This window comes from Anneissia japonica, unplaced genomic scaffold (genome assembly GCF_011630105.1).
Source record: "Anneissia japonica isolate Jap-2015-1 unplaced genomic scaffold, ASM1163010v1 scaffold287743_len2803612_cov181, whole genome shotgun sequence".
Classification (NCBI taxonomy): domain Eukaryota; kingdom Metazoa; phylum Echinodermata; class Crinoidea; order Comatulida; family Comatulidae; genus Anneissia; species Anneissia japonica.
Genome location: NW_022733259.1, coordinates 513,192 through 535,299, shown reverse-complemented (window position 1 = coordinate 535,299; position 22,108 = coordinate 513,192). Strand labels below are relative to the sequence as shown.

Here is a 22,108-nt window from a genome sequence, read left to right as displayed (position 1 = left end):
AGGCCTAGTTATATTAAATTTAGCGTTTCGAAACTCCATTGGCGCTCCATATATTTGTTGAAAACCACCCGCTACCGAAATGAAGCGCGACCGAAACGAAGCGCGACCGAAACGAAGCGCGACCGAAATTATCTGTATTCAGTAGGATAAGGCTAGCGCGACATGCGGACGTTGGTACGTGTTGGTTAGGATTATGACTGGTTGAGCCGCCGACAAGTTGAGCCGCCGGTCATTTCTATGGAACGCCAAGCGCGTCTCTCAGTGAATGTAGTGCGTTAATTGCGGCGTATTTCAATTAACTTATTCGTTCTTGGTACTGTTGTTTGGGATGTATTTCAGTTTATTTACTCAATTATTTCAATTTATTTAATACTCGGTTTTTGCACTGATTTATTAAATATTTTTGGGACGTATTTCAATTTATTTACTTGTTTTTTCTATCGTTTTAATTTAAATTTTGTGAGTATTTGCTCAGTCAGCTTGCCAGATAATAATAAAAAAAACTCCATACATACATTCTTATCATTTATTATATATAAGTTTAACAAATAGTACAAACGTCGCCTAAAGTAATTGATTTTACCCGGCAGAACGAAAGAAGGAAACTCCGCTTTTCAGTCGTCTTAGGCCCTTGTTTTTTGACAAACAATGACCTTACCGAGGTCAAATTGCTGTCAAGAATATGAATTGGCTGCTTCGCAACAACAACTAGCAGTATTAAAATGGGGGGGGGGGGCGACCAAAATATGAGGGGGCGTGAAATTTATTTTCGTTGGCCACGCCCACTGAAAAATATTGCTTCTTAGCCCCTCTCCCACCTTGGTTTATTTCACCTAAGAGTCGTATCTACGAGTTAAAACTAGTGATCTTTGGAAAGGACCTACGAGCTTATTACGTGTTAGCTACGAGAGATACGACTTTATGGAGTTGGTTACGAGTTATGTACGAATTATGCCGAGCAGCACCGAGTTAATTACGAGCTTATTAAGAGTGTAACAAGTTTGTACCGAATTAGATACGAGTTAGGTACGAGCCAACTCGGTGCGCTCGTACTTACTCGTACTCGTTTTTGGGTGCTCGCATCAAACTCGTAGATGACAAAACCGCCGACGAGTATCCAGAGTAGTGTACGAGCTAGGTAGGAGTACCCCGAGTACTCTACGAGCTACCTACGAGTTCTTCGAGTTTACTACGAGTTATCTACTCGTGGCGATAATTTTGAACATGTTAAAGTATATCTCTTGAACGCAGTATTTAAGAAGTGAGATAATACCATAATAAACAAAACGAAAATTTTATTGTCGATTACGATTTCTTTCCTTAATTAAAATTACCGGATTGTTTTAACAATAGATAGTTTTATTTTAAATAGGCTTACATCAACAATTCTGCATGCACCAGGAAAATTACTATGCTAGACCTTTGAGGCATCGAATCATACCAACAGTTCAATTTATGTGTGTTTTTTTTTTTATTATATGTGACAGCGACAATTTTAGTGACCAATTTTGCTTTTTGTGGATACGCCACTGACAACAAGGTTTGTGGGCGTAAATTCCATAAATACGAATTAAGGTAGCACCATCTTCTTGCCATACAAATTACAGCTCCCACGACGTCTCAGTCGAGAAATATGGGTACTGAAGTTTTTTCTCGCAAATCTGACTACAAAACCATATGGCTGCTAGATTTAGTCTACCCAAATGTAGTCAATAAATGTTCGTTGGAGTCTGCGATATCTCATGGACTCTCGTAAATTTTGTATTTAATTTTTATTATTCAATATGTAATGTGACGAAGCAATATCTTGTACTGTATTTTTTGCTTTAGCGAGACCAAAAAAGTCTGTACAATGTATTCACTTACCGGTGTTGTCTTCTGTGAGTGTATTATGACATTGTTAAAAAATACTCTCTGAAAGTTCTAGTGGACACCTTGTGTAGACTAAGCATGGAGTCAAGAGTCAGGCTATTTTCAGAATAAATAATCGTTGTTATTTTATAGTTTTATAGACGAAACCTTCCAATCATAGTCCATTAAATCACTAAATAATGTTTGAAAGTATTATATTATAAAGTGTGTTTTTTGTTTGTTTCTTGTTTTTGTTTTTTTTTTCTAAAGGAAAATCAAACTTCTGCAAGGGCCGGCCGAGTTCTTATGCAGAAATTTGTAAAATATTAAACCCGCACTATAATTGTAGCCTAGGAAATAGGGAGATCGATGTTACATTATATACTCAGAATAAATAATCGTTTTTATTATTTTATAGTTTTATAAGACGAAACCTTCCAATCATAGTCCATTAATCACTAAATAACGATCGAAAGTATTATATTATAAAGTGTTTTTTTTTTTTTTTTTTTTTTTAAAGTTCTTATGCAGAAATTTATAAAATATTAAACCCGACACTATAATTGTAGCCTACTCCTGTAGGAAACAGGGAGATCGATGTTACATTATATACTCACATTATCACTTTACTTTAATCAGCTCTAATATAGGAATATACGGTACCCAAAAAGTTTAATAATGCTTATTATTAATAATTATCAATAATTATGATCAATAAATAATATTTAGCCTATTAATAGGCCTAATCTGGCAAGATATTAGTATTGATTGCAGACAATTTAACATGAACATTAAGTTGTAATATTTTAATAAAACAAACAGGCCTATAGCTATGCCTATTCCCATGACAGTACCAATTTTAATTTAGTAGGCCTACATATACATTCACTTTAATTTAGTACACTTTTTTGTGTGTCAGCATATAAAGCTATGAAATCCACCTAAACAATTTTAATTCATATAGAACAAAAAATATAAATAAATGGAGAATTGATTTGAAAAAGAAGAATTAGGTCTAGAGAATTTACTTTACTAGTACGTTTTTAATCCGCCATAGTTTAATGAATTAATAATAACAATAATTATAATAATAATTAATAACAATAACGACGACGATGATGACGACAACGACAACAATGGTTGACTCCTCATGCGTTTTAATATAATCATTTGCTCATCTAATACTGCTAAACCTGCCAAAATTGTCTTCAACTTCATTATGAAAAAAACTGTACACTGCTGACCTAGAGCTGTGACTGCGAGCGTGAGGTGGAACAGTATGCGCATGCAGATGGAACCGTAGGCCTATATATTATTCGTGCATAATTTGCTGATGACGAAATAATTATTCTGATAAATATTTAAACAATGTTCGTTTGTAGCTGCTAGATTTAGTCTTTACTCATCGATCTGATTAGCAGTGGGAATGAATGAGTTCTTTTGGTTCTTGTTGGATAACAACCTCGAAAATTGCTATATGTCATCCTAAAGAAAGAGAGAATCTTTTTTTTTATTCCCAGTTTGAAAGTAATATACAAAACAATAATTCACTCCCTCTCTAAAAATGAATTAATTTATGTGAGAGGAAAAATTGTCAATTGTGTAGGCCTAATCTATTTGTTTAAATTTCAAAATTTACAACACACTGTAGGCCTACGAGTCAGTTATTCAAAATTTGTATCACGAAATGTCGGGCGACACTGGATCATCTTCCGCAATGGTCTTGATATTAAGATGAGCTTGATTGAGATACATTCCATCACGAAGCACAATAAAAACACTTCTTGGTAAGAGCCAAAAATGTAGTAAAACCAGCCTGTTAAAATTAAGAAAAAAAAGGATAGGCCTACTAAATGACGTGCATGACCAACTTCTTATGTTATAAAGTTACAATTGAGTGTACAAAACCTTTTGTAGCACCATTAACACGTATTTATAACGTAAATTCACAACTAAATAACATTGCAATAACAACGTGTTTTAGCAAGGAGTTTAATGATGTACATTACCGTATAAAACTCCCCATATGACTGACATCACTCCAATAAAAGTAAAGCCCCAACCACTTGCAACAGCTAATAATCTATGTCCAGATAACTGCTTTATAATTGCAATTGTATATGGCAAAAGAAGTCCGTAAGAAACTCCATCAAAAATTAGAGCAAGTATATACCAACTGTACTGCGCTGTCAATGACAAGAGGAGATTGCTGACGCAGTTCAAGCATAAGGCGAAGAAAAAGATTGACATTGCATTACAGTTTGTGATAGCATTAACGAGTATCTGGAAAAGTCTGCCAACTATTCCACTAGCTCCAAAGATGGAAAACCCGGTTGCAGCTGCCATTGGATCAATACCATTGTCAATTGCCTTTGGTACAATATATGGCATTCTGGCTTGATATGTTCCTTCAAACATTGCAAAAACAACAATGAATATAAACATTCCAGGGATTGCTTTTAATTCTCTAAATTTTGTCACTGAAGAAAGTTTCCTAAGTATTGATGAACCATTTAGGTTCACTTCTACTTCTTTGACTTGTTCCTCCAGTAAATGGATCTCACTACTGCTTCTATGAAGTTGCTTCTTTTTCCATTGGTAATGAATAAATACAGCCGCAACGCATTGATTTAACATCAGCCCGGCAAGAAAAAGGTAAGCTCCGTGTAATCCATAGGATTGTATCAACACCTACGAAACCAAGTTATAAGATAAAATATAAATAAACAATTAGGCTACATTGATTGTCGTCGAATAGGCCTATGTCTGTCTCTTATACACATCTAGATGTGTATAAGAGACAGGTATGTATACTATGTCAATTTTCAAATTCCATTTTAAGCAGAAGCTAAGAATATACTTAATTTTCTATGTGGCAATCCCTTCACAAACACACACAGAATGCTCTACATAGACTATTATTTTCATTTTATTCGACCACCATTTACAATAACAAAATGACAATATCAAATATAGTATGAAAATTAAATAAAGAAAGAAAATGATGGAAAAGGGTAGCTTAAGTCTTAAACATGTACATTGCTATAACTCTAATGAGGGATGCAGCGCTTCGTACCTGCAAAGAAGGCGCTTTACGAATTGGATTGGATAAAGATTATAATAATGTTCTCATTTTAAAAATCCCATATCCATTTCCATGAGCATTTCTTTTAAAATAATTATAATTTTACCTCAGTAAATATTGAAAACACCATCGTTCCAAATGAGATGCCGCACAATGAAATTCCAAGATATAAGCCAAACTTTTCAGAGCCAAAAATATAGCTGATAGATGAGATAACTGAGTTAAAAACCAAACATTGCCCAAAACCTTCATAATAAAAAAAAGTTTAAAATATTAAAAAATAATTAGCAGATTGTAAAGGCAATGAGAGAGTATGAGGATGAAGTTGGTTCATGCAAGAGAAATTTAGATGCATTTGAGCTAGGCCTAAAGGAATGCTTCGCCACGGAAATCACCAGAGGAGTTTCAATGTGAACTACTTTTAGACGCAATCGTTATGGGCGCAGATCATGGGGACTTGGGACACGGGGACGAGGGACACCCCCACCTATATTCTTTAAGTGGGGTTGGAACCCCCACGTTTCGACCGCAATGTAATTTCATAAGTAAAGATGATGCCTGAAAGTTGTTGAAACGAACTTCATAAAAGACCCAGGTTTAATGAAAAAGAGCTGTACAGCCTGAATATACTGTATATCTTATAGGAAGATACCTGTGTATCACTAACGTCTGAATTACCTATAACTCACGACTCGAGTGCGCGTGCTTTTGTTATAATTTGAGAATGAGAAAACTGAGTATAAGATTTTCGGTACATGAAGTAGGTAAACTAAACTAATACATCAAAAACAATTAAGTTATATTTTCTATGGTATACAATACAGATTAATTAGATCTCTATGATAGCCGAAAATCGCTGATAAAATATCATGGTACCGGTAATGTTAGGATGATGGCTTTTATTATTATAAGAGTGTCATTTCCGGCCAGTTTGAAGTACTATCCCCTCAAATATTCTCACCTCAGCCTCAAACCTGGTGGGCCTGCGGTGAGTACGACGACGACTACGTAAGTACGACTTTGCAATAGGTAACCAAATACATCAAAGATAATGCTTTGAAGTGTTAATTACTATGGTACATCACTCATATTAGTTGGATCTATATGGATTCTGAAAATCGTTGAAAAATATCATGAGAAATTTGCTAGCACTTCATTTTGACTTTAATGGTGATGTGATGATGACGAATTCCACTTTATAAGAGGGTACTATTTCCTTAAATTTTCGCACCTCAACCCCAACCATGGTGTGGCGTAGGTAGGTGTGGGCTCACGGCTTTGAAGTAGGTAAAGTGAAGCATTTACATCAAAGACAATGTTTTTAAATTTTATTTTCTATGGTACATCACACATATTAATTAGATCTGTATGGTTGCCAAAAAATCGCTGATAAAAAAAAAAAAAAAAAAAATCATGAGAAATAATGGTAATGTGACGATGATGATGTCATTTCCGGCAATCTAAACTTACTATTTCCTCAAATTTCGCACCACAGTCCCAACTATAGTGGGGCTGAAATGAGTGTGGACTCAAGTCTTTGCAGTAGGTAAAGTAAAGTAAATATATCAAACACAATGTTTTTAATTTTTATTTTCTATGCTGGTGCTGATGCACGGGGTGCATACGGTGACCTCGCACTCCCTAATTTGTATTAAGAAAAATAGTTGTTGTATTGTATTATTTGATTATTTTGATACATTATTTAATTATGAGCATAGTAGACCTACAGGTAGGATTTTTTAAGTATGACAGTCACTTTCCGGGCACCTTTAGGTGTCATCCATATTCATTCTCATCTAGCGGTTCTATTTCCTCAAATGGTGGTCTCACGAAATGCCCCTCCCACCTTTAACAACAGATCTGCGCCTTTGGCAATCTAATCGTATGCAAATGTTGGCCTCGTCTTGGCCTGAGGTGGTCATAATTAAACTTTTCGTCGCAATGTGAGCCACGGTTTAGGTTTGTGACAAATATCTTCTGTTTGTGCATGAAGTGTGCAGTTTGAACCAAGCTTAAGGACAATCAGTGTAATCGATATGTGAGTGAAAAGATCTGATGTTTCGAGCGTGGTTTTAATTCAGAGCGTCTTAACCACCACTCTGTCCGCCCAAACGTAATTGTTAGGCCTATTCAGTTTATTTGTACATTTAATGTTGACACATAATCATGCATATATTCGTTCAAAATGCATTAGTTCTCCTTACCCATCACTACTCCAATGAATATAGTCAATTGTAGTACATCAGTTGCAAATACCATGCCAAACATTCCACAAAACGAGAAAATTCCGCCTGCAAACATTACTTTAGAAACGTCGCATCTGTTAATGAGGATGCCACTTATTATTCCTAAAAAAGAATAACGAGAAAATGTAAAGTGTAAGTCATCATCACCACCACCACCACCACCATTATCATTTGTCATTAATCATCATCACGCATCAGCACCATCATAGCAATAACATTTAAACATCATTATTATTATCTTTTACTTTTAGCATCATTTTAAGTTTTATCATTAGGACACTATATTACTATTGTTATTTATGCAAATTACTATAATTACGTGATAACTAACATTATTAATAAAACTAAATAACTACTTCTAACTTACCGAATATATTCACTGACGAATTTGCAAAAGTTGCAGCCCAAGCAACATCGGCGACTGTCGCCTCAAAGAAGTCTACAAGGTGAGGTTGAAAATTACCGAATGAGTTTAATCCGCCAGCTATTAGAGCTATATTTGTAACTGTCGCTACCATTATCAATAATATTTGTATCCATTTGCTTAAAATATGATCCATATTAAAAAGAACTACTGATAAGTTATAAGATGTTGAAACCATTGAGGAGATCACTCGATAACAAATCTTTTTGATGAAAACAAATGTTTCACTTGCTTAGCTCCACCCACTTGAACGCACCAAAACAATAATATAACAGTTTAAAATTTCAAACGTAGGCCTAATGTCTTGAATGTTTAATTTGTTTGCATGTTATTTCACTTGATCATATTTTAAATTGTAATAAGACCTACCAGACTTCAACGCATAATTATTGTTTATTGATCCTGGAATTCGAAAGAGGAGGGTCAGACAGACGTACATTTTACAGATAGGGGGTCGACACAACCTCAGCCCCATCGTGGTTGGTGCTGATTAACGACATTTTTATGTTTATGGCACTTCTATATTGCCGGGAATGGCAGTCGGATTCAAAATTTACTTGTTACTTGTTGCTTGTATAGCACCTTTCTTTTCAGTTACGAAGCGCTGTAAGCGATCTCTCCACAATAAGTCAAAAACATCCCCCTGAGTAAAGCTTGCATAGAACCAAACCTATTCAAAGTGAGCTAACTTAACTAATGCAATAAAGCAGTAGAAAAATAAGAAAACAAACAAAGCAATAAACAAATAAGATCGAGCAAGATGAGAGAACTATTGAAATTTTGAATATAATAATCTTTTATTCCCCATATATTATTTAAATTGGTAGAAATTAGGGCTCCTCCTGATATTTTTAATTTATTTAATATCCAGGTAAACGAAAAAGAAAATACGCAAACAAGATGTACTTAAATTTTTAAACTTGTCGAACATTTTTTATGGTTTTATTCCTTTAATTTGAATTTTTACACTACTTTGCAATGCCTTATATTGTTCATTTTACCCCTCTTTGTTCGGTTTTACCGTTTTTTATCCTGCTGTTTTTTTACTTCTGGGTCATTCCATATGGTTCCAACACACTTTTTTGCCCGATCCCCTTGAAATCGCCCAATATTTTGCCTGTTAGGGGGTCTGTTAGGGGGTCTACCTTAGATAACCCTACAGTGAAATTTTTGGCTCCGCGACAGCATTTTCTGATGACTTAGAGCAATTTGAAATTCTCATGAGATTTGGCTAAAAAACTCATCTTTTGACAGACAACTGCTGATATCTCACTTGAAACTCAACGTATTGGAAAAATTCTGGTACCGTTGGATAGATTAAAGGCGGCTTCTTTTTTTTCTTTTACGAAATTTGGATTGGTTTCTTTTCGTTCGAGATGGGCCTCTTTCAGGATGGGCTTCTTTTCGAGGCTACTTTTGCAAAGTAAAGAGGTGGGAGGGGGGTGCTTCTTTTTAAAATGAATGCTGTAACTTTTTTGAATTACTACTATAAAACAATAAATAGGGTCACTGTAACATCAATCTCTATCATGAACACCTCTGCTAATAAACACTTAAATATCAATCCATGATAAAATTCATTTTTTATTATTCCAGTCATTGATCAAGAAGTTTTTGATAGTATATTTTGTCTTAAATCATCCAATCATCCATATGATCATGGTTATGATCATATGCCTCATAAATGATTAAGCTTGTTGCAAATTCAATATGTTCACCAATACCTCCCATTTTTTACATTTTTGATTTAAAAAAGGAATTCCAGTTTCTGACAGCTTGAAAATTGCACATTGGTACAAATTCTCAAAAAAGGGGACAAAGCTGAAACCTCCAATTACAGATCAATTTCTCTTCTTCCAGTCTTTTTAAAATTATCGAAAAATTTATGCTTAACTTTTTCTTTCTTGATAATTTCATGACACGTTCTCAATACAGTTTTCGTAAAAAAACACAGAAGTGTTTAATCTTATTACCATCAGCTACTTCTACAAAAACTATTCCCCATATTCGGTATTGGGCCACTATTATTTATTATTTATGTTAATGATTTACATTGTGCCTGCAACAATTAAAATATTATATCATTTGCTGATGACACAACCATTTATTAGACTCAGATATTACTAAGTATTGATTCTAATAAATTAGTTACTAATTTTAAGAAAACTAATTATATTTTATTTAGACCGTATCAACGTGCATGTGAGGTTGGTAACTATAAAGTAAAAATCAAAAACAATATCATATAAAGTAGGTCAAATATTTTATTTTTAGGAGTTACTATAAATGAACATTTAAGCTGGAAATCCCATTTAAATTCAGTTCAACCTAAAATCTCAAAAGTTGCTGGAATCTTAAATAAAGTTAAGTTGTTTTTTCCACGTGATATCTTACTTACATTTTATGTAATTCTATTATCTTACTTTATTTACTATATTGTAGTATAATTATTTGGGGCTTTGATTATCCATGGAGGACTGTTTCTTTCCACCATTGATTATCCAAGTAATATCAAAGAAATACGTAAGACTCAAAAAAAAAAAAAAAAAAAAAAAAAAAAAAAAAAGAAAAAAAAAAGGTTGTAAGATTAATAACAATTCTTATTATTTATCTCTATCTGGACCTTTATTTAAAAGTCAAGGTCCTATTCAATGGAATAAGTTTCATAGAAATATAACAGAGATTAAAAAAATTAACAAATTCAAAAGAGAACGTAAGAAACATTTTACGTCCAAAAAGTTATTAAATCACTTAAGTTTCATTGTTTGGTTCTACTTCAACTTCTTATTGTCATTTTTTGCAATTGCAAATCGGCTCCAGGGCTAAGCTAAGACAAGTTTACTTCTAGGCTAGTCCTCATGTTTATATTGTACATTTTTGGCTTTTGGATAATAATTCTTTGTTGTTGAATTGTTATTCACGATTTTTTTTTTGGTTTTTAATTCATTCTAATTTTCATTTCCAGCTGTTCGATAACGTTAATAGTACCAGCGACTATTCCAAAATCGATTAAATTAAATAAAGCGATTAAATAAAGCGATTTTCAAAAGCTGATGTCAAAATTTAGCTATCGTTGATTAAAAATAGTCTGGGTGCAGTAGGAAATTAGCGGGGAAAAAGTAAAGGAAAATTTATTTTTAGTTTTTCTGAAACAGTATAGCTTATAGTGTCTCAGAAAAAAATCCCCATTCTTAGAGCTTGGGCAATTTTTTTTATAGCACTTTGAAATTTTAACATAAAATATCCTATTTTGGACTAATTAAGATGGGGGTAGGGGGAAATAAATGTATGTTTTTAGTCACGTTTACATATGCTATGTATATCAAATGTAACAAGGACTTGGCTAAATAGTTACTCTTCACTCTCATTAAAAAATTTAATCAGAATGATGACGTCATCACGAAAAATCCAAGATAGCTGCCGTTTTGGCGGTAAAAACTTTTTTTAAATGTAAAATTAACTTTATTGTTATCAGAACAATTTTAAAACAATATTATACATACAACGATAAAATAAAACATATACATACAAATATATATATATATATATATATATGTATATATATATATATATATATATATGTATATATATATATAAAACAATATCAGAATATAAAAAAAAATAGAGAAATTTTGCTTTGAAAGACGCAACAATTCAATTTCTGGACTCGGATCGGTGTAAATTGAAAAAAAAAAAAACTATGGCATTATTTTAGTCACTTCTAGTTTTGCTATAAATGTGAAAATTGACAATAAACTTAGTTAACTAGTTACTCTTTACTGTCTTTATCAAATTTGATTAAAATGATCATAATGCCATTTTTCAAGATGGCGTTCGTTTTGGCGGAGAAAATGGTTATTTTTGAAAGATTATTATTATTATTATTATTATTTTTATTATTATTATTATTATTATTATTATTACTATTGTTCTTAAAGTACAAAATACAATCTCATCAAAGCAATGTACACATATAGAATATATGTAAATATTATTATTTTAATAGTAGTATTATGCTTATTCATTGTTGTTGAAATCATTATTAATATTATATATTACTGTATTGTATTATTGTTATTTCAAAATGATATTTTATTATTGAAATGAATTACATTGTTAGTACTGTTATATAATAATATTACTTATATTTTTATTACCACTATTGATATAATTACAGTATTATCATCATTCGTCATTATCATCATCTTTATCCTATTCGTCACCGTCATCATCATTCTCATTGTTGTCTAATCACCATAATCATCCTTACTGTCATCGATCGTTGTAATCATCACCATCATCATCATCACATCATACTCATCCATCGTCAGCGTCCTCATCTTCATCACGTCCTCATTAATCATCTATCGTCGTTATCATCCTCATAATCTTCATCCTCCTCATCCTTGATTTGATTTTTTGATTTGATTTATTATGTATTCAATATCACACACATAACAATAACATTTTGAGAACGAACATAAAAAAGGAGATGAATAATTAATTGAATGCCTGGATAACCCATTAAGTCTAGTGATTGTACACCAGACTTATTTCCAATGGGGTCCAGAAGCCAGGGTAATTATTGCACAAGAGCGAATATTTACAGATAGTGATCTGGCAAGGTTTAGAATATATAGTAAAATATATAAAATAGGTAAACATAGGCCAATTTAAAATTTAAAAATTGTAGAAGTTAAAATTGAATATTAAAATTACTAATTGAGTAAATATAAAAACTGCATGTAGTAAAGGATAAAAACATGAAACATTAACAACCAGTAAGTAAAAATTCTTTAAGCTTTCTCTTAAACATCCTGGGGTCAGTAATTTCTTTAAGATAATTGGGTAGAGCATTCCAGTCTCGGATACCAGTTGCAAAAAATGAAGTGTGATTAGCACCTTTTGTTTTTGGAACAACAAAGTTATATATCCTGTTTCTGGTGTTGTATCGGTGTTGGCTTGAGATTAGGGTAAATTTAGGTACATATAATCTGGACATTTGTTGTGGTAGATGTTATGAATATGATTGTGTTTAAGATATTTGACACGGGATGTAATATTCAGGTATCCCAGACTGGCAAACTCTTGATGACCAATATGGGACCTTGGGCCAAAATTTAAAACAAATTTGGCAACTTTATTTTGCGTAGTCTGGAGTCTCAGTTTAAGAAAGTTACTTATACTACTGTACCAAGCACACGCAGAATAGTCAAAAAGGCAAGAAATTAGGGCAGAAGTTAAAAGTTTACGACATTTGAAATTGAGACAGGCTTTCTGTCTGTAAAGAAAAGAAAGTCGCGAGTTGACTTTTTTAATAATATCATTTGCAATTAAGTTACAGCTAACTGAATTATCAATATTAACTCATAGATATTTAACATAATTACTTCCTTTAACAGTGAAGCCATTTATCGAAATTTGGAATGAATTAACTTTTTTAAGTTTCGTTTTGGAGGCAAAAATAATAAATTCAGTTTTTTTAGTATTTATTGATAATTTGTTGTTGATTAGCCATTGTTGGCATTGGTCAAGGACCTTGCTCAGTTTTCTTGTAATATAATCAGGGTCATGGTGGGCGTATAAAATAACACTGTCGTCTGCGTATAGCAACAGTTTACAGTCATTATCAATACAAATGTCCATATCATTAATGAAGCATAAGAACAAAAGCGGTCCAAGGATACTTCCTTGAGGCACGCCGTATATAATGAAACGTTGTTCACTAAAAGCGCCCTCCAGAGAGACTACCTGAGATCTATCGGATAGATACGACCTGAACCATTTGACACAGTCAATTCCCATACAGTCGAGTTTTTCGAGAAGGATTTCGTGGTCGACAGTATCGAAGGCCTTTTGTAGATCAATCAGGATCATTCCAGTGTAAAGGCCATTAGTGATGTTGGATTTCAGGTCGTCGATTAGATTGATCAGGCATGTCTCTGTAGAGTGGGCATGTCTCTGTAGAGTGGGCCTGTCTAAAACCAGACTGAAATTTGAATAAAATATTGTTATCGGCAAGGTATTTTTCAAGTTGGGTGGCAATAGCCCGTTCAAGAATTTTGGAGATGGAGGAGAGGAGACTTAATCATACGTTGAACCTTGTTTCTAGCAGTACAGTATGCACGCCGAATTGAGCGATTTGATCTATCTTTTTTATATTTTTTTAGTAAAGTATCTCTTAATTTGATGTTCATTAAAATATCAGAATTTAACCAAGACTGTGATTTATGTTTTAGTCTTATTTGCTTCTGAGGTGCTATAGTATCGACAATATCAATAAGAATTTTTTTAAAATTAGACCATGCGATGTTAACGTCACAACAGTTATAAATTCTGGAGACCAATCAATGTCTTGTAGCTTACATATGTATAACTTAACATCGTATTTTTTCAAAGATCTAATATTTACTGTGTTATGGAAATTGATAGACTCTACAGCTTTTTCCTTGTACAATATACCATAAAGTGGTCACTAATTCCGATTTGAAATATCTGATTGTCTAAATTTAAAATTACTATTGCATAAAATATGGTCTATGCAAGATATAGAATTTTTAGAAATTCTAGTCACCTCATTGATAATTGATAACAGACCATTGTTAGAAATAAAAGATTTATAAAATCGTGTAAGATAGCTGTCTTTCATAGTGTTAATGTTCATATCACCAAGAATGATTAGTTCATTTGTAGAACATACCATATTAGTCGAGTTTTCTAAATGTTCAATAAATAATTTTGGGTTGCTTTTCGGGGGTCGATAGCATGTGCCCACTGTAATAGGTTTTGATAAGAACGTAACGTAAGAGAACGTCAACCCACACTGTTTCCATGTCATCGACTTCCAAGTCCTCGCGTCGTGTGACAGCTATGTTGATGTGTGTGTGTATATACACACTCCGCCACCTTCGCGATTGCGATCTTTTCTGAAGAGATTGTATCCATCTATATGAATCTCGTTGTCAGTAACGGAATGATCCAACCAAGTTTCAGTCACAGAGATAGTGGTTGCATTTGTTTTAGTAGCCAGAAACCGAAGTTCTTCAATCTTTGGGGGCAAAGATCTTATATTAATACGGATATGGTGTAGACCCTTGGAGTTAAATGCAGTAAAATCGTAATCCTCCATACCTTCAAGTGTAGTATCTTCATCATTTTCTTCATCATCCTCATCATCATATTTATCCTCATCCATCATCATCCTCGTCATCATCAATGGTGTAGAGTTATTGGCACAGTTGGAACAGTCCCACACCATTTTTCCAATGGGTCCATAAAAAATGGGTCCAAATTATGTAATTTTATGCATGAAATGGATCCAGATTTCTCATATTTAGCTAAAAATGGGTAAATTTTAAGAAAATGGGTCCAGATATTTCATATTTTTGCGTAAAATGGGTCCACATTGTTTGAATTTACACGTAAAGTGGATCCACCCTGATATTGTCCCACACCGTTTAAAAATCTTGGCTATGGCATTGATCCTTATTCATCATCGTCACCCTCATCACCATCCTCACCAATAATCGTTTTCATCATCACCACCAACTTCATCCTACTAATCATCTTCATCCATCATCATCCTTATCCTCATCATCCTCAACCTCATCCTTATCCTCCTTATCATCATCACTCATTCATCATCATAGTCCTCATTATCATCATCATCATCATCATTGTCGTTATCATCCTCATTATAATCATCATCTATCATCTATCATCATCATCATCATCATCATCCTTGTCCTCATCATCATCAACCACATCATCATCATCATCCTTATTAATCATCATTATCAGTCATCATCCTCATCATGAGGATGATGATGAAGAGGAGGACGACAAGAATGAAGATGAGGATAAGGGGCAGAGATGATGCTTCTCATCATTCGTCATCATTAACCTCATTGACATCATTCTCATCAATCATCCTCATCATTATCATGATCATCCTCATCAACAACCATTATCATCAATCATAATCATTATCATCCTTATCTTCATCATCATGAAACTCATCATCCTAATCCTTCTCCTTATTATCATCATTATCCTCACCCTCCTTATTAGCATCATTTTCTTCCTCATCATCATTCATCATCAATCATCATCTACCTCATCATCTTCTTTCTCCTCAACAACTGCATCCTCCTCATCATCATTCTTATCTTCATCACCATAATCATAATCATCATTACCATCATCCTCGTTATTATCATCATCCTCATCATAATCCTCATTACTGTCATTATCATCATCGTCATCATTACCATCATCATTTTCATCATTATCCTCTTCATCATCAGTCACCATCATCATTGATGGTGATGATGAGGAGGACGAGAATGAAGATGAGGACGAGGGTGAGGATGAGAGGCATGATTCTCATCATTCATCATCATCATCATTCTCACCAATCATTTTCTATCATTCTCATCACCATCATCACAACCTTTATCATCAATCATAATCACCATCATCTTCTTCCTTACCATCATCCTCATCATCTTTCTTCTTCTCCTCCTCATCATCAACATCCTCCTTATAATGGGGATTATAATGAGGATGGGGATGACAATGAGGAAGATGATGATGATGATAATAATAATGACATCAGTATAGTAAGAATAACAGTAATAACGCTAATATTAATGTGAATTATAAACTATAAATTTTTTAAACGTATAAGAATAATGATATACTATATTAATAATATTATTAATATAGTATATCATTATTCTTATGATATACTATATTAATAATATTATAGAGTAACAACATAATAGTATAGTAATGATGATGAAGAAAAATGTAGTGTAGAAAAATTAATTTTAAATTGGTAAACATTTCCTTTAATTTTGATTGTCGTAGTCTTGGAATTTGGTGTGTTGATGTCATCATTCCAATTTGCTTGGGAGGTGGGGAATTCCCGTCAGACAGGCATAGACTCCCATCGTCCGATGCTACGACGAGGTCGCCACATCACAAATAATGATTTGCTTATACATATTATTTTTATTGCCAATCCCTAATATTTTAGCTTAAAAGCAAAATTTTGGGCCATACGAAGCTTATAAAAAAAAACTCTCCCATAAGCCAAGGGATGTTTATTCCGAGGGTCTAGTCGGCCTGTGTTTGGACCCACCAGACCCCTTGGTCCTCTACTAAACGACTATAATGGGTAAATATTTAAATAAGGTCCTGTCAGTTTTCACAGTTATAGAAAAAAAAAATAAAAGTGACTAAAAATATAAACATGTTTCCCATACCCCGATCCTTAAAAACATACCGGTAGTTTTTCCCACCATAATGGACGCCATCTTGGAATTTGTCATGATGACGTCATCATTCCGATCAATTTTTTTAATGAGAGTGATGAGTAACTATTTAGCCAAGTTGTTGTTACATTTCATATCCACAGTATATGTAAAAGTGACCAAAAACATAAATTTATTTCCCCTACCCCCATCTTAACGACATTAATTTGTACGTCGAGATTGTAGCATACGAAGAGCATACGGTGCAAACCATCATAAATAAATCATTCAATAGTGCAGCATACGAATAGCGTATGTTGCAAAAAAAAAAAAAAATCACAAATAATTCAGCAAATAATTCTCAAAAAGAAAGCATTCAGTAAAGCAGCCTACGAATAGCGTACGATGCCAACCAAATAAAAACATAATCTCTCCCTGTGTAGCATATGAGAGGAGCGTACAGCACATCCTATCAAATCATTCTCTTATGCATACAAACTGCGTGTGTTACAAGAAAAAAAAATGATAATAATATAGAAAAACAATTTTCACATTCTAATAAATAAAGATATCTGCATAAACATGGATTATTATCCATGGAACTTCCATGGAGATCACATGAAATACAAATGAGTTTGATAAACCAGAAACTGTGGAATTATTGTCAAATCCATTAAAATTATTAAATCAATCACGTAAGCCGCGCAAGCATGAATGACCCAAATACCAGCTAAAACTAGAACCAAAAAAAAGAAGAAAAAAAAAAATCTTTCTATAACAATGTGCTTAAAAAAATTCGCAAGTTTCCATGCGCGTGCAAAAGCCGCCAAAAAAATTGCAACGGACATGTTTCACTGAACATGATGATCCGTGGGCTGATTTCACTGTACTGTATGGCCGGAACAGTACTAATGTAATTTGAATAATGCATCCTCAAATGTGTCGCTTTTGTAATGTGACAAGTCCTCATTCAATGTATCAGTGGTTCCCAACCTTAGGCCGGGTCCGCGAAAATAATTTGGGGTCCGCCAAGTCATAGGGGTCCGCATGGGGTCCGCGAACAAATTCTTGGATCCGCTAGATTATTAGAATAACTTTTTCATGATTCCATTATTTTTTCTTAATTGTCTTGCAGTAGTGTGATCATGCCTTGGCAATAATTAAATACCTTTGACAAGCATGACTTCGTTCACTGTTTTAACTGGCATTAATTTTAATTCCAATATTATGCGTGATCTGATAGAATCTTTTAAATTAGTTTTTTTTATGTATTCTTTATGTAAAGATGTTTAGTATAGTAGAGCCACTTCATAGTGGCAATCCTTCGGTAATGTACAACCTGTTTCCATATTTTCTCTTGTACTGTATTGCTTTTAGCTGGATATCAAATAATTTTTAAAAATCAGAACGGAGCCCTGAATTTTACAAAATTAAAAGTAAAATGGGGGACAGCAGAATATTACATTCAAATTTTGAGTCTGGTGTGTCATTTCCGGCCATCTAAAAGTGCTCCATACACTCGTACCTCAGCCCCACCCATGGGACCGAGGTAGCGCAAATCCCCTCTGTATAATTTACTGTCTGCGCCGCCTCCCCTCCTGTTTATATTGAATTCTAAGATCGAATATAACGTAATTTGGCGAATCATCTTCTATCCATAATCTTATTGTTGGAATACCAACAATGAGTCGCTCTAAATTTTACAAATTAAATGGGGGATCAAATTACCTTAACATTTTGAGTCTGACAGTGTCATTTCCCGCTAGAAGTGCCATAAACATTTAAAAAAATCCCCTAGGTTGGGGCTGAGGTGGTTTCTATTTCGAATTCCAGTTTTCGCCACTGTTTTACTTTCGTGGCGTACTTAGCCTGGGTTCCAGGCCCTAGTTTTAGGTTACTAACTCTTTATTGTACTTACTGCGCACAATGCCTAATTTAAGTGGCGTCCCATTCTCGCCTCTAAATTAAATTTCTCGTTGGTGGCGCTGTCCAGAATGAGAAAAATAATAAAAAATAACAGGTATATAAATAGACTTGCCACAAGTCTCTTATTTTTTTAAATTATTTTTCTCATTCTGGACAGCGCCACCAACGAGAAAGTTAATTTAGAGATAGACGGAATAAGCGACTTGTGGTAAAACCATGGAGAAAATAAAATAAAAATATTTTATTTTCTCCATGTGTAAAACACTGAAGTCAGGCACCAGGATGCCAAAAGAATGACGTAATCTTATATTCCGTATTTGGATAAATGGGCGGACCGAAATAAACAATTTCAACCAATCAAATGTTCATATTTTTGAAGCCACGAAACTGAGTCACTCGCCGCTCGCGTCGACTAGTTAGGCATGACTAAATTTAAATAGTCCTCCCTAATAAAACGGGCCTAAAATATTTAGAATAGACCCTATTAAGACTAATTTTGGCAATGGCAAAAACAATTAAGCCTAGACGGCATACCATACAAATACAACAAAACTTTAACTTTCCAGGAGGATGGCTCAGGCCTCGCCTGAGTAGTAGGCCTAGCCTAGAGTCTAGTAGAGGCTTGGCGTATTTTTAAGTTCTAACTTACAGAGGCCTACCTTTTTAACAATATTCTACTAATCTGTGTAGCAGCTAGCGGTGAGCAAGTTTCCTAAGTATATAGCCAACGGTTATCGGTCCATGTCGTTCTCAGCAGGCCAGAACTATATACTAACTATTTTTATTCAAGTATAGGTAGCCAAAAGGGAGCTGGTTAGCTTGTTCTAGTCGAGACATCCGCATCTTCAATTTTGAAAATTTACCAAGATGATTAATATGCATGAAGTTAGCCAATCACGTGATTTACAAAATCAGTCATGCATACGATATCCCACATCAAATTTGATGTGGGAAATTGCACGCATGAATCGTTTGCCCAGGCCCTAATTCGAAAAAAAAGAAATCGAGTATGGGACGCCAATTAAATTAGGTATGGCGCGCACTAAGTGCAATAAAGAGTGAGTAACCTAAAATTAGGGCCTGGAACCCAGGCTAGTATATAAAGTGAGGTATTATACCAAACGGGTCGGTCACTTATGTTTGACTTTACTAGGCCCCTATATTAAATACATTTTTCACCAATCGCCGATATTTATTGATTATTTTGGCATTAAACCACAGTTTAAATATATGAAATAACGTAAATTGATATAAAAAAAATGTTTACTTTCGTTTTTTTTAATAGAAATTATTATTTTTATTATTACACAAATCAAATGTAAAAAGATGCCTGGAACTGATGAGTCTATTATAACAGACCATGTGATGGCGCTATGCCACACATTTTTTCAGAAGCTAGGGAATCTCAATCAAAAGAATTCTATGTTTTTTTTTTTTATCGAATCAGATTAAAGTAAGAAAATCACAAATGAATGAATGAATGAATAAATAAATACATTTAAGTAAGTAAATAAATAAATAAATAATATACATTTAAAACAATATTGGTATAAACGTTTAATGTTGACTATATCAATTGCATTTTAAAGAATGAATAAAAAAAATCCCACAAAAAACATTAAAAAATTGTAGTATAAAGTAATTAGCATTGAGGTTGAATATATCCATATTGACTAGAGTAAAGCACGTTAAACAATGAGCAATACAATCACCCCCTCATAAAAAAATGTGGTAAAAACGCACTGTGTTTTACTAAATCCAATTTGGCTAGAGTCAAGCATGTTAACGAATGACTAACAAATTCCCTCTCTCCTCACCCCCCACCCAAAAAAAAAATAAATAAATAAAATAAATAAATAACTGTTTGCAGATATTGGGATTCCTTCAGTGGATGCTTAGTTTATTTTGTCATTCTGATCGGATTTCCTCTACTGTACCGTTTTAATTTTAAATAGTTTTGCATTATGTGGCCGTTTGCTGTTTTATGGGTTTTCTGTTTTTTCTGTTTCTTTTCGTAGGAAATAAACTTTTATTTTTATGTAACTTGTGTGTTAAGTTCAATTTGGATTGTAGCTCATGAAACAGCACTTAAAATTTTTACCAATTATCCTACTTATATTTCTCTCCCTTTATGAATACTCTCAATGAATTTACTTCTAATATCGACACTGATTCCAAATTTTCTTCCAATACCAGAAGCGGTTTTCAATATTATGTTCCAAATGAGCTCCCTATTCATACTTTGACTGACTGGCTTTCATCTTTCCATTTAGATACCGGATGCATTTTAAAAATCTCGATCATATGAAGCAGCTTGTAACACCGCTTAATATACCTTTTCATATTATTGGAGTGTAAAACGTGGCTCAAATTATGACAAACCACCCCTCCCTCTCGTCCAACTTCCTAATTATTATTTTGTGTTCAATCATAAAACTCACAAAGACTGTTGTGGGGGGTAGCAGTATTTATAGAATATTTCTTATCACTAAAACTAATCGATTCAATATACGGCAAATAAAACTCTAGGCCTATGCTAAATTTCTGCATTGTCACTTTGGCGCTAACGAAAAAAAAGTTTTAAAGAATCTTTGAATATAATCTACTAAGACTCAACATTGTCAAAAAATATTTTTTTTTACATAAAAGTAACATAATAACATAAAAGTGATATAAAGACAACCTGGGTGAACATGGATATAATCAACCTCAGTGCTAAATTGTTTTATACCACACTTGCTTTTTTTGTGATTTTGTTACTCATTTTTTACATGCTCGACAATAGCCAATATGGATATGGTCAAACACAGTGCTAAACTGCTCCATACTGCAATTGTCTTTAATGCTTTTTCGTGATTTTGTTACTAATTCTTTAATACTTGATAGAGGAGGAGTTTGTTACTCCGAAATCCGAATATATCTGCGCCCACCGCCAAAAACCTCCAAATTTTGAGGTTTTGTGTATGCCTATACTATAGGCATACACAAAACCTCTAAAATCAGAATTTTCAAACGTTCAATCAAAGCTCCGATTTCAAAGACTCTTTGTACAATTTTTAATAATTAAACAAGCTTTCTTTGTATAGAGCAATACTTCGTCGCTCACATCACGAACTAACACAATTAAATTCAATTGTGTTAGTTCGTGAAATCAAAAAAGCGCGTCAAAATACGCGCTATTGTCGTTAAGGACTTTTTGTGTGGTAAAGAATACAAAATTGCTTGACAACCAATACGCGCTCGTTTTGACGCGCTACTGTGATTTCACGAACTAACACAATCTACTTTGATTGTGTTAGTTCGTGATGTGAGCGACGAC

The 22,108-nt window shown here is 33.6% G+C and overlaps 1 protein-coding gene across 1 annotated transcript; it reads right to left on the bottom strand.

The window, feature by feature from the left end:
• Window positions 1-2,996: 2,996 nt before the first annotated feature.
• On the bottom strand, window positions 2,997-19,618 carry LOC117116073. The gene is made up of 6 exons (XM_033260016.1): window positions 19,449-19,618; window positions 7,550-7,621; window positions 7,141-7,284; window positions 5,043-5,182; window positions 3,861-4,542; window positions 2,997-3,667 (listed from the first exon to the last, which is right to left on the bottom strand). The coding sequence occupies exons 3-6, from the start codon at window positions 7,235-7,237 to the stop codon at window positions 3,516-3,518; spliced, it is 1,071 nt and encodes a 356-aa protein (XP_033115907.1). The 5' UTR covers window positions 7,238-7,284; window positions 7,550-7,621; window positions 19,449-19,618; the 3' UTR covers window positions 2,997-3,515.
• Between the last annotated feature and the right edge of the window lie 2,490 nt (window positions 19,619-22,108).